This window comes from Coenobita brevimanus, chromosome 36 (genome assembly GCF_032717465.1).
Source record: "Coenobita brevimanus isolate Jiangsu-jjx chromosome 36, ASM3271746v2, whole genome shotgun sequence".
Lineage (NCBI taxonomy): Eukaryota > Metazoa > Arthropoda > Malacostraca > Decapoda > Coenobitidae > Coenobita > Coenobita brevimanus.
In genome coordinates, this window is record NC_136989.1 from 5,814,002 (window position 1) to 5,827,327 (window position 13,326).

The 13,326-nt window shown below is 44.4% G+C and overlaps 1 protein-coding gene across 2 annotated transcripts; it reads right to left on the reverse strand.

The window, feature by feature from the left end:
- Window positions 1-1,786: 1,786 nt before the first annotated feature.
- On the reverse strand, window positions 1,787-12,041 carry Vamp7 (Vesicle-associated membrane protein 7). 2 transcript variants are annotated; one of them, XM_080269738.1, is made up of 7 exons: window positions 11,943-12,041; window positions 8,944-9,151; window positions 8,076-8,195; window positions 7,345-7,453; window positions 5,351-5,418; window positions 3,812-3,904; window positions 1,787-2,268 (listed from the first exon to the last, which is right to left on the reverse strand). In XM_080269738.1, exons 2-7 carry the CDS (start codon window positions 9,148-9,150, stop codon window positions 2,203-2,205), a joined length of 663 nt encoding a protein of 220 aa, XP_080125864.1. In that variant the 5' UTR covers window position 9,151; window positions 11,943-12,041; the 3' UTR covers window positions 1,787-2,202. The 2 variants fall into 2 exon arrangements, with proteins under 2 accessions (XP_080125864.1, XP_080125865.1); XM_080269739.1 differs by lacking the exon at window positions 8,076-8,195.
- Between the last annotated feature and the right edge of the window lie 1,285 nt (window positions 12,042-13,326).

Below are 13,326 nucleotides of genomic sequence, written 5' to 3' on the forward strand. Positions count from 1 at the left end.
TCACTCTTGACTTGTGTCCAAATATCATTATAGGAAATGGGTATCTATTCTAACTTATCGTTATTGCCAAAAACGTTATTGTCAAAGTTGTTATTGGCGAGATCTTAGTGTAGACTCCTCTTAAGCATCTTCCCCAAGTGCCTCTCAGCCACGATGGGTGCGTTGTGCAGGGAGGGGATCGCGTAGGCAGGAAAAATAGCAGTTTTGGGCCACTCCTTGCCTCTGCCTTGCGTACTGTGGGATGAACTCGTGCAATCAAGGACTTTTGGTCATTATTTTCGGTCACTCGCGTACTGTGTGATTCGTGTACTCTGAGCTCACGTACTATGGGAGCTTACTGTGTTACTGTACTGTATCATTACTGTACTGTAATTTATGCTTATTACTCATCTTGTACTCATGGTAAAGATTTAAGGACAGAGGATCGAGATGGATAGTAACACCATATCCAGCACAATGCCCAATGTTAAGCCAATGGGTGGGTACTGTGCAATATCCAGCTCGACAATGAATAGAGCCGATGTGGGGTACTGTGTAATAACCAGCGTTTTGCTTTAACCAGCGTAGGGATGGCTTAATTCCATCCACCCATCCATCATCCAATCCTACGTTGCCCCAAGAGAAGCGTAGGAGCTCGGGGCTAGGCGAGTTGGTCCCGACATTTAAAATTACAACGAATACCTGCGAGTTTACTGTGCTCCTTTTTCAAACTTGTGCACGGCCATCCCTCTGCCTGGCTCCCCCCGACGCAGTGCCACCCGGAGCCCCATGTAACACAAACAAATCCATATAACTCATCAAAATATATAAACAGAAATATATATAGCAAAGAAATTATATATACCTACATCTCTCTATATGAATGGAATATATATGTGTTGGATATATATATAAACTGGATACATGCATTTTCCTCATCCTATTATGTATGGAGGAGAAGAACGAGGACGAGGACGAGGAGGAGGAGGAGGATGAGGAATTGGAGGACGAGGAGGAGGAGGAGGAATTGGAGGACGAGGAGGAGGAGGAGGAACTGGAGGACGAGGAGGAGGAGGAGGAATTGGAGGAGGAGGAGGAGCAGGAGGAGGAGGAGGAGGAATTGGAGGTGGTGGAGGAGGAGGAGGAATTGGAGGAGGGGGAGGAGGAATTGGAGGAGGAGGAGGGGGAGGAGGAATTGGAGGAGGAGGAGGAGGAGGAGGAATTGAAGGAGGGGGAGGAGGAATTGGAGGAGGAGGAGGGGGAGGAGGAATTGGAGGAGGAGGAGGAGGAGGAATTGGAGGAGGAGGAGGAGGAGGAATTGGAGGAGGAGGGGGAGGAGGAATTGGAGGAGGAGGAGGAGGAGGAAAAGAGATAAAATTGGTAGTGTTTATTCCTATACTGTTAGATAGGAAAGAACATTATAAAAAAACAAACAAACAACGACACAGAACACGGCCGATAGATAATTGGAGAGACAGACAGATAGATAGTTACACAAGCAGACAGGCACACAGACAGACAGACAAAGTAAACAACAGCACACTCTCAAAACAGGATCCACAGGGGTTAAATCCTATGCCAGAAAGGTACAATGTGAAGAGAGGTACATAAACAGTCTTAAATCCTATCTAGGGAAGGTACACTCAGTCACAATGCCATCTTTCAACTGACAGCTGTTACTTACCATGCTTTCTTTGTTTTGTTTCGTACTGTCTTGTTTATAAAGACTCCAACCTGCGTACGTGCGTCATCTTTGGTCACCTACTTGAGCTCTCCATGCTGCTTGATCTCTGGCAGCCTCCCCATTCAGTGCCTTATCCCTGAGATCACACACTATGACCTCATCCCAGGTCTTTTTCAGTCTGCCTCTCACAACCCTACCCTCAACGTTCACACCTCTCACCCTCCACACCCAGCTGTCATCCTCCATGCTGCTTGATCTCTAGCAGCCTCTCAATTCGCACTCATTAAACTACTAGCCCTGAACGACAATGAGAAGTTAACGGTGAATTATTCCACATCTATCGTTCAGTTTCAGAAGTTTCAGATGGCTGGCTGTAAAGATATAAGTGACCAAGTGGAACAATGTGAAAAACACGATATTCTGGAAAAGACACAATATATGATGTTTGTGTGAGAGAGACAATACTTCTCTTTCTCACATCTGCCGTTTCTACTTCCTCATCTACTCTCTTCTACCTTCTGACCTTGGTTTTCTGTCTACTAATTTCCTGTGCATTTCTGCCACTTCAGTCCGCAGGCCATCGCTCCAATCACGTATATGCTAATCTGAAAAATAACATAGAATTAGTTGTATCACTCAAATTCAGCTTCAGCATATTTACACAGAAAATAAATCACTTGGGAAACGAGTTAGGGAAATAACAGAGGAATTAGTTGGAGAAGAACAGGGAGGCTTTAGGAAGGGAAGAGGTTGTGTAGATCAGTATATGGTAGGATACTTATTGACAGAGTTAGGGAAAGAACAGAGGAATTAGTTGGAGAAGAACAGGGAGGCTTTAGGAAGGGATTAGGGTTTGTAGATCAGTATATGGTAGGATACTTATTGACAGAGTTAGGGAAATAACAGAGGAATTAGTTGGAGAAGAACAGGGAGGCTTTAGGAAGGGAAGAGGTTGTGTAGATCAGATATTCATTCTTAGATCTTTAGTGGAAAAGTTTCTAGAGAAGGGAAAGAAGTTGTATGTGGCTTTCATGGATTTGGAGAAAGCATATGACAGGGTGGATAGACAAGGATTGTGGAAAGTGTTAAGAATATATGGAGTAGATGGGAAGTTGTTGAATGCTGTGAAGAGTATGTACGATGGTGCAAAGGCTGCAGTGCGTGTGGATGGTGAACTAAGTGAATTTTTCTCTTTGAAGGTTGGGTTGAAACAGGGATGTGTCATGTCTCCATGGTTGTTCAATCTGTTCATGGATGGGGTAATAAAAGAGGTACAAGGTAGGGTAGTGGATGTTGGAGTGGCCCTGGTGAGAGAGGATAGTGTTTGGAAACTCCCTGTACTGTTGTTTGCAGATGATACTGTGTTGTTGAGTGAAGACGAAGGGGAGCTGCAAGGCTTGGTGGATGAGTTTGGGAGAGTGTGTAAGAAACGGAATCTAAAGGTGAATGTAGGGAAGAGTAAAGTGATGGTCTTCGAGAGGTGAAGTCAGTGAAAGTACAGCGAGGTTGGATGGTGAGGAATTGGAAAATGTGAGTACGTTTAAGTACTTGGGTAGTGTGATGAGTAAGGATGGAGGTTTGGAGGGTGAAGTGCTTGAAAGGGTACAGCAGGGAAGAAAGGTTGCTGGTTCCTTGAAAGCAGTGATAAGAAACAGGGAAGTAAGCATGGAAGTGAACAAAATAATTCACTTAGGAAAAGCTGTTAGGGAGCTTTGGTGATATTGGAAGAATTTATACAACACAAAAGATGACATTAAGGTGTAATACACAAAATAAATCACTTAGGATCATGATACTAGTCACGAAGAAGTGCTATGGAAATTATACTACTCTCACTTTGATTGCTAGTCACGAAGAAGTGCTATGGAAATCACTTTAACTTGACCTAAAACTATACATACATTAATACTAGAATCTCGCGCTAGTCACAAAGAAGTGCTGCATACGTTCTTTTGGTTTGTCATTCAGTGCTGAGTCACCCAAAGGAAGTAGAGTCAAGTGAGTGGATGGTGTGAGAGAGAGAGAGAGAGAAAATAGACGGATAAAGCAAGACATACACAGATAGATAGACAGATAGATAGATAGACAGATAGACTGACAGGTAAACAGACAGATAGATAGATAGACAGATAGACTTATTGCACTTACAGCAAGGCCTACGACAATGAAGATGATTATCCTGACATTCTTCCACCAAAGACTCCTGGCTAATGTTCGGCTGGTTGTCTTGAAGGTCACCGCCTGTCGAGGAAAGTGATATTCAGCGAGATGTAACTGTTTTCATTTTAATTTAACCTTGTCGTATTGTTTCATATCGTTTATAGACTCCAACGTGCTTCTACCCATCAGCCTTGGTCACCTAACTGCGACTCTCTATCCTGCTTGATCTCTGGCAGCCTCCCTATTCTGTGCCTTATCCATGAGGTCACACTCCATGACCTCGTCCCAGGTCTTTTTTTGGTCTGCCTCTCACAACCCCACTCTCGACGTTCACACCTCTCACCCTCCACACCCAGTTGTCATCCTCCATCCTCTCCACATGCCCAGACCATCTCAATCTACCCCTCCTCATCACAAACCATCTCAATCTATCCCTCCTCATCACAAACCATCTCAGTCTACCCCTCCTCATCACAAACTATCTCAGTCTACCCCTCCTCATCACAAACCATCTCAGTCTACCCCTCCTCATCACAAACCATCTCAGTCTACCCCTCCTCATCACAAACCATCTCAATCTACCCCTCCTCATCACAAACCATCTCAATCTACCCCTCCTCATCACAAACCATCTCAGTCTACCCCTCCTCATCACAAACCATCTCAGTCTACCCCTCCTCATCACAAACCATCTCAGTCTACCCCTCCTCATCACAAACCATCTCAGTCTACCCCTCCTCATCACAAACCATCTCAGTCTACCCCTCCTCATCACAAACCATCTCAGTCTACCCCTCCTCATCACAAACCATCTCAGTCTACCCCTCCTCATCACAAACCATCTCAGTCTACCCCTCCTCATCACAAACCATCTCAGTCTACCCCTCCTCATCACAAACCATCTCAGTCTACCCCTCCTCATCACAAACCATCTCAGTCTACCCCTCCTCATGACAACATTAAATCATAATGACATGGATGAGGAAATCATGTAAAAAAAAAAACAGCAAAAAGACAAGGGACTGAATAGGGAGGCTGCCAGAGATCGAGCAGAGTGAAGAGCCACCATTAAGTGACCAAGGCTGACAGATACATGCAATTTGATGCCTTTAAATACAATACGAATACTATCACAAGCAGTAAATGCCGTTAAGTAATGCTATCTATCTATTGCCAGACGCCTTAATCCCGTACGGGGTGGCCACAAACAAATCGCCTCCATGTCACCCTGTCCCCTGCCATTTTGCTGCCATCCAACCAACTCACACCCCCCTCTCACATATACCTCTCCACTCCATCCCTCCATCTCATCCTTGGCCTTCCCCTCCCTCTCTCCCCCCCTCCACCTCACTCACATACACTCTCCTCATCAGTCTCTCACTCTCCATCCTCTTCACATGGCCAAACCACCTCAATGTATTTCTCTTAACGCTTTCTATCACATCCACATCCCTGCATCTCATCCTCAGTCTCCCCTATCACCTCCCTCACACTCTCCTGGTCAGTCTCTAATCGGATCAAACTTACCGACGTGTTCAGACTGTCGGTTTTGTTTACTAGCAACTCAAGACGCTCCCCTCGGCTGGCCAGGGACTCTGCAAGAAATAAGAAGAATTAGAACGGATAAATCAATTGCAAGTCAACGCTGCAACATTTAATATCTCTCTCTCTCTCTCTCTCTCTGATTTCCAGCATCAAAACACATTACAAATCTTACAGTACATCATCATCATCATCAACTGGACCTCCTTTCCCACCTTAGGGCAGGGTGAGGAGTAGCAATGTCCAGACAACCTAAATTTGCCCAGTCCAATGGGCCACGCTTCCATTCACTCACCATTCAAGCCCCCGGAATCCTGGCTCTATCAGATACGCCAAAAACATTCACCACGTTCTATAGCTTCATATAAATGTATCCGATTGAGTCAATGGGCCACGCTTCCATTCACTCACCATTCAAGCCCCCGGAATCCTGGCTCTATCGGATACGCCAAAAACATTCACCACGTTCTGTAGCTTCACATAAACGTATCCGATAGAGTCAATCCAGACGCTGCCACGTTAAAAAGGGGTGCCAAATCCCTGATCATGCACTTCTCCTCACAACATTCATCCAGCCAGCTCGATCTCTTGCCAGTCCCCTAGCCTCACCAACTTCCAAACCTCTCTCCCTCACACACTCATCCACCACATCCCTCCACCTTCTCCTTGGCCTACAGTACAGAGTTGTGTCATACTGAGAGGGCCAAGGGATATAAGGGACCTCTGACCCACCATCGTTTTCTTTCATTTTGTTTATAAAGCTCCAACATACTTACGTGCATTGGCCTTGGTCACCCAATTTCAGCTCTCCATACTGCTCAATCTCTGGCAGCCTCCCTATTCACTCTCTTATCCCTAAGGCCACACTCTATGACCTCAAGTCTTTTTCGGTCTGCCTCTCACAACCCCACCCTCGATGTTCACACCTCTCACCCTCCACACCCAGTTGTCATCCTCCATCCTATACTATTATTCATCTACTGTTACTCTCATAGCCTAATCCATCACAAATATATAAACAAAGGGGAGTGTAATGCTGTATGGTAGTGTGTGTGTGTGTGTGTGTGTGTTAGGAGTGTAATGCTGTATGGTAGTGTGTGTGTGTGTGTGTGTGTGTGTGTGTGTGTTAGGAGTGTAATGCTGTATGGTAGTGTGTGTGTGTGTGTGTGTGTGTTAGGAGTGTAATGCTGTATGGTAGTGTGTGTGTGTGTGTGTGTGTGTGTGTTAGGAGTGTAATGCTGTATGGTAGTGTGTGTGTGTGTGTGTTAGGAGTGTAATGCTGTATGGTAGTGTGTGTGTGTGTGTTAGGAGTGTAATGCTGTATGGTAGTGAGACCTGGGCAGTAAAGGAAGAGGATATTCGCAGGCTCAGACGTACAGAAATGACAATGATTAGGTGGATGTGCAGTGCGTCCCTGAGTGTGAGGCCTGGGGGGGCTGGGTTTACGATGGAAGAGTTGAGAGGAAGGATGGGACTGGAGTGTATTGGTGTTGTGATGAGGAGGGGTAGATTGAGATAGTTTGCGATGAGGAGGGGTAGACTGCAATGATTTGTGATGAGAAGGGGTAGACTGAGATGGTTTATGGTTAGAAGGGGAAGACTGAGATGGTTTGGGCATGTGGAGAGGATGGAGGATGACAATTGGGTGCGGAAAGTGAGAAGTGTGAACGTTGGGGATGGGATCACGAGAGGCAGACTGAAAAAGACCTAGGATGAGATCATAAAGTGTGGCCACAGGGATAAGGGTCTGAACAGGGAGACTGCCAGAGATCGAGCAGCACGGACAGCCACCACATAGGTATGTTGGAGCTTTATAAATGAAACATGAACAAAGAATTATGCAACTCTCCTTCTCTCTCTCTCTTTTATTTCTCTCTTCCATCCCTTACTATCTTTGTCTCTTCACACCTGTCAAGCATCATTCTCTCTTCCTCTCTCCCTCTCTCTCTTCCTCTCTCCCTCTCTCTCTCTCTACTCACCAATGTTCTTCACCAGTATGTCTTTCACGTCACTCACTTCACTCTGCAGTCTGGCCACCTTATCAATATCACGAGATTCTGTGTAATGTTTCATCTGTCCAGCCAAAACCTGAAAGTAAATGGTATAGGATAGGTAAATGCTAAAAAATCTCTTCTATCTATCTATCTATGGCCAATTCTCTCTCTATCTATCTCTAGCCAGATGCCATAATCCCATAAGGGGTGGCCGTTTGTCTTTGGGTGAGTTGTTTTATGTGGAGGGGCACTAACCCTCCACCAACCCACCTGTTGGCATGTAGGGAACACGTATGATTTGGTTATATGGTTACCACCCAGCGTTGTAAATGGTTTCTTGGCTTACAGGAAACCATTAGGCTTGCCACTCACTGTAAAACCACCTGTAAAGGAAAGAAAAACATTAAGAAGTGACAGGAAAGATGGGAGAAATAGGAAGAGAGGAGGACAGACACAGAAAAAGAACGATAAAGGTGAAGGAAGAAGTAGGCAGCACTACATCAAGTGAGTGGATGAGGGAAATAAGAAGAGAGGAGGGCAGAAATGAGAAAAAGAATGATAAAGGTGAAGGAAGACGTAGGCAGCACTACATCAGGTGAGTGGATGAGGGAAATAAGAAGAGAGGAGGACAGGCACAGAAAAGAACAATAAAGGCTAAGGAAGACGTACGCAGCACTACATCAGGTGAGTGGGTGGTAGAAACAGGAAGAAATTACCTGGGCAAATTCACTGTTCATGGCATAGGGTAGGGCCGTGTGTACTCTCGCTCCGTACGTCCCTTGAAAACGTTGCTTGATATCTTCCAAAAACATGAACGCCCTCTGTCTCTCAAATTCCTGAAATATAATCGTAAATTAGGGATGCATGAGAGCTTATTTCACACACACACACTCTCTCTCTCACACATACACACATACACACACACACACACACACACAAACACAAACCAAACACACACACACACACACACACACACACACACACACGCTTTGACTTATTGAGAAAGAGAGACAGGACCCCACAAACGTAGCTCATTTCCTGTATGTCACAACTAGGCAAACACACACACACACACACACACATACAGGTGCTCCAATTAATTTACCACACTCAATCAGCCATATGTGGGAAAAGGTAGGAAGTATGTAAGCAAGTCAGTCTGCTTGATAGATAGACAGATGGATGGACAGATAAAGAGAGAGAGAGATAGACAGACAAGCTGAGAGATACGCAAGCACTGGTAGACAGAAGTAGATAGAAAACTAGAAGACAGATAGACAAGGTTACATTAAGACACAGAAAAACAGACAGACTGATAGACAAAGATACCAGACAAAGATAGACACCTGGATAGATATATAGACAGATAGATAGACACCTGGATGGATATATAGATAGATAGATGGATAGATAGACACAATATATCTACTTCCATCATCAGTAATACACATGTAATCACTGGAATATTCAGCAACATAATGAAACAGTTGGGACGAGTGGGAGAAGGTCAGGCTACGAGAAAAACAGATAGGTGGATAGATATAGATTGATAGATAGATAGATAGACACAATATATCTACTTACATCATCAGTAATACACATGTAAACAATCGAATCTTCAGCCACGTAATGGAACAGGTACGAGGCGTGGGAGTAGGTTAATTTCCCCGATTCTCCTGGTGATATTTTGCCGAGGATCTGTTCGGTGACCTCCGCAAAGTTGCCGGCGCAGGTTGCATAGCGAGCAAGGACCACTGACCCTCTTGCAACCACACTGTATAGCAACGGCATTCTGCAATGAGGGAAAAAGATGTTTATATGATGGTTTGTGATGGTATATGAGAGAGGGAGGTGTGAGCTGGGAGCAGGGCAGTGATATGGTGGGGGACAGGGTGACGTGGAGGCGATTTGTTTGTGGTAACCGCTTACGGGATTAAGGCGTCTGGCAACAGATAGACAGACAGTGATGAGGAGGGGTTGACTGAGATGATTTGGGAGGAAGGATGGGACTGGAATGTATTGAGGAGGGGTAGAATGAAATGGTCTGTGATAAGGAGGGGTAGACTGAGATGGTTTGTGATGAGGACAGGTAGACTGAGATGGTTTGTGATGAGGAGGGGTAGACTGAGATAGTTTGTGATGAGAAGGGGTAGATTGAGATGGTCTGGGCATGTGGAGAGGATGGAGGATGACAACTGGGTGTGGAGGGTGAGAGGTGTGAACGTCGAGGGTGGGGTTGTGAGAGGCATACCAAAAAAAGACCTGGGACGAGGTCATGGAGTGTGACCTCAGGGATAAGGCACTGAATAGGGAGGCTGCCGGAGATCAAGCAGAGTGGAGAGCTGCCATTAGGTGACCATGGCTGACACACACAACCACCACCACAACCACAACCACAACCACAATCAGCACCACAATATCATTAACTAATCACAATCCCATTTTGCAAGAAACTATTGATAGATATGACAAACATGTAATCCAAATATCATAATCTGTAACTGATAACACAGAGGGGTGCCTTCATGCGGTGGCACTCATGTAGCTGGTTGGATCCACTGCCTGGCTATCCAAACGTCCCTCAACTCCCTCCCTATCCCCCAAAAGGACGATGGTGGATGCTAGAAGGGGAATTTTAGTCTAGAATGACGACATCACATTCCTCTCCATTATAACCATAGTGATGGGCAGAAAGAGGGCTATTATCTTATTAGAGCCAGGGTCTCTCTCTCTCTCTCTCTCTCTCTCTCACACACACACACAGAAGGAAGCATGCATACATACATTACATACATACGTAACATACATAAACAAAAACAAAGTCTCTCTCTTTCTCCTCTCTCTCTCTCACACACACACACACACACACACACACACACACACACACACATAAACACATAAACACACACACACACACACACACACACACACACACACACTCAGAAGGAAGCATGCATACATACATTACATAAAAATCATCATCATCATCTGGACCTCCTTTCCCACCCTAGGCCAGGGTGAGGAGTAGCAATGTCCAGACAGCCCAAATTTACCCAATCCAATGGGCCACACTTCCATTCACTCATCATTCAAGCCCCATTAACCTGTGTTGGATTATACTGAATTATTGGGTACAGTTCTGCTAGGTAAGTTAGGTATTGTTAAACAGTTAGGTTAGGACGCTCCCTTCCGTCATTATACTGACGAATGAAACAAGCTGGTGGCGACCATCATCCACTCACTTGATGTAGTGCTGCCTACTTCTTCCCTAGCCTTTATCATTCTTTTTCTGTGCCTGTCCTCCTCTCTTCCTATTTCTCCCATCTTTCCTGTCACTTCTTATTGCTTTTCTTTCCTTTACAGGTGGCTTTACATTGAGTGACAAGCCAAATGGTTTCCTGTAAGCCAAGAAACCATTTACAACGCTGGGTGGTAACCATATCACCAAACCATACGTGCTGCCTACGTGTCAACAAGTGGGTTGGTGGAGGGTTAGTGCCCCTCCCCGTAAAACAAACCATTTACAACGCTGGGTGGTAACCATATAACCAAACCATACGTGCTGCCTACGTGTCAACAAGTGGGTTGGTGGAGGGTTAGTGCCCCTCCCTGTAAAACAAATAACTCAAAGACAAATGGCCACCCCTTAAGGGATTATGGTGTCTGGCAATAGATAGATAGATAGATAAAACAAGCGTTGTCAGCGCAGAACAACTAAAAACAAAGAAACAGCTTAAATAAGACACATTTATTTACCATCCCAGATATAATCAGAAAAATATGACAGATAATCAGGAAGAAATGATTTGGTAAGGTGCGTCCATTGCCTCGTCAAGCGTATGTTTACCAAAGAATATTAATGGTTAAAATCCTGAGTAAATCAATAAGGAAAAGGTGTTGTGGAGTCTCCTGAACCACCAGAATCAGATGTATAGACGTCTGGAATTCTCCGTCAGGTGATGCTGTTCGTGCTGACTCGGTTGCATCATTTCAAGAGTCCCTCCACTCACAACCAGGTCACATATCATTTAGTTATATTGAACAACTATGATTCCTAATTGGAAGTCCTTCTTGCTGTGTAACTACCCTGCATATGGCGCAAAAGTCAGCCCCTACTCTACCCTCTATACCGATGATGTGTATGGGAAATGGGGATGGCCGTGTCTGCTGGTGTGGGCTGCCCTGTTTCTAGAAAAGCAGATTTCTACCAAGCCATACTAGTCTTAACACCTGTACTTAGCAACTTATCCTGCAGTGCTGCCTTATTCCTAGGACGATATAGGAAATACCATACACGACAAAGTTACGGTGTCATGCGGAACAAATCGCTACGGATGAGATACTACGAAGCCTTATATATGACTACGATAATAAACGGGCAAAAAGCATACACTACAATGCTGTCATATACGGAATAAATCGCTATGGATGAGATACAACGAACCCATCCACATCACAACACTTAGTCATCAGATAACCTTCATACTTAGCAACGCGGAATTTCCCCTTTTTTCAGCGCCTATGTACCTTGTCCGCTACTCAAATATTTCCAAAAATACACGAAAATGTATATTAACCTTTACCTGTCGTGTTTTGAGGCGCCAGTGAGTCAAAACTTCAAAAATAAAGGCGAAAAGGGCGACTCTCCCTCCTCCTCTCTCGCTTTGTTTACTGGGATGAAATCATATGTTTTCGGCGTTCGAGTTTGGCCGTTGACTTTGGCTTCGGAAGAATAAAAATACACTTCTTTCATTAATACTTATATAAATTTGAGTTAAAAATACAGGTGATATTTCGATTATTGTTGATTTATTATTATTACACGCTACAGGACCCTATTATTGCCCAGATATTACAATTTAATAAGGAACCTTATTCACACACCCCTCCAGTTTTTCTACCCAAACTAACCATATAAACACAAATTATTACTAAATCAACTCAGGTTTATATCAACATTTTATTGTTCTTTCAAATCAAATGGTCAAATAAAAGGATAGAGTTGAAATTAAAATGATATTCAGGATCGAAATCGGACGCATCCAGATACCTCCAAACATCACATGAGAAGGATTTCATTGGTCCATACTCTGAGGCCTCTAACACCTCTTCCTTAGCGATTTATCCCACATTTTCAGCCCCTAATATCTTCACGTATACTACCTCTACCTTTCCAGCATCGATATAGCTCTGTTACTATAAGAGAAAGTGTTAAAGTAAGATAAATCGCTCTAGTGAATGTGTTCCGTCAGATACGTGACCAGTAATACAAAGACACCTGTTATATTGGTATATCTATGAACTAACACTACTACTACTACGACCACTATCCCCTTCAGTTGGTAAAATCTCTCGTCTTGTGGTAAGTGGTGACGACCATCATCCACTCACTTGATGTAGTGCTGCCTACTTCTTCCTTAGCCTTTATCATTCTTTTTCTGTGCCTGCCCTCCTCTCTTCCTATTTCCATCATCCACTCACTTGATGTAGTGCTGCCTACTTCTTCCTTAGCCTTTATCATTCTTTTTCTGTGCCTGCCCTCCTCTCTTCCTATTTCCATCATCCACTCACTTGATGTAGTGCTGCCTACTTCTTCCTTAGCCTTTTTCATTCTTTTTCTGTGCCTGCCCTCCTCTCTTCCTATTTCCATCATCCACTCACTTGATGTAGTGCTGCCTACTTCTTCCTTGGCCTTTATCATTCTTTTTCTGTGCCTGTCCTCCTCTCTTCCTATTTCTCCCATCTTTCCTGTCACTTCTTATTGCTTATCTTTCCTTTACAGGTGGCTTTACGTTGAGTGACAAGCCAAATGGTTTCCTGTAAGCCAAGAGACCATTTACAACGCTGGGTGGTAACCATATAACCAAACCATACGTGCTGCCTACGTGTCAACAAGTGGGTTGGTGGAGGGTTAGTGCCCCTCCCTGTAAAACAAACCATTTACAACGCTGGGTGGTAACCATATAA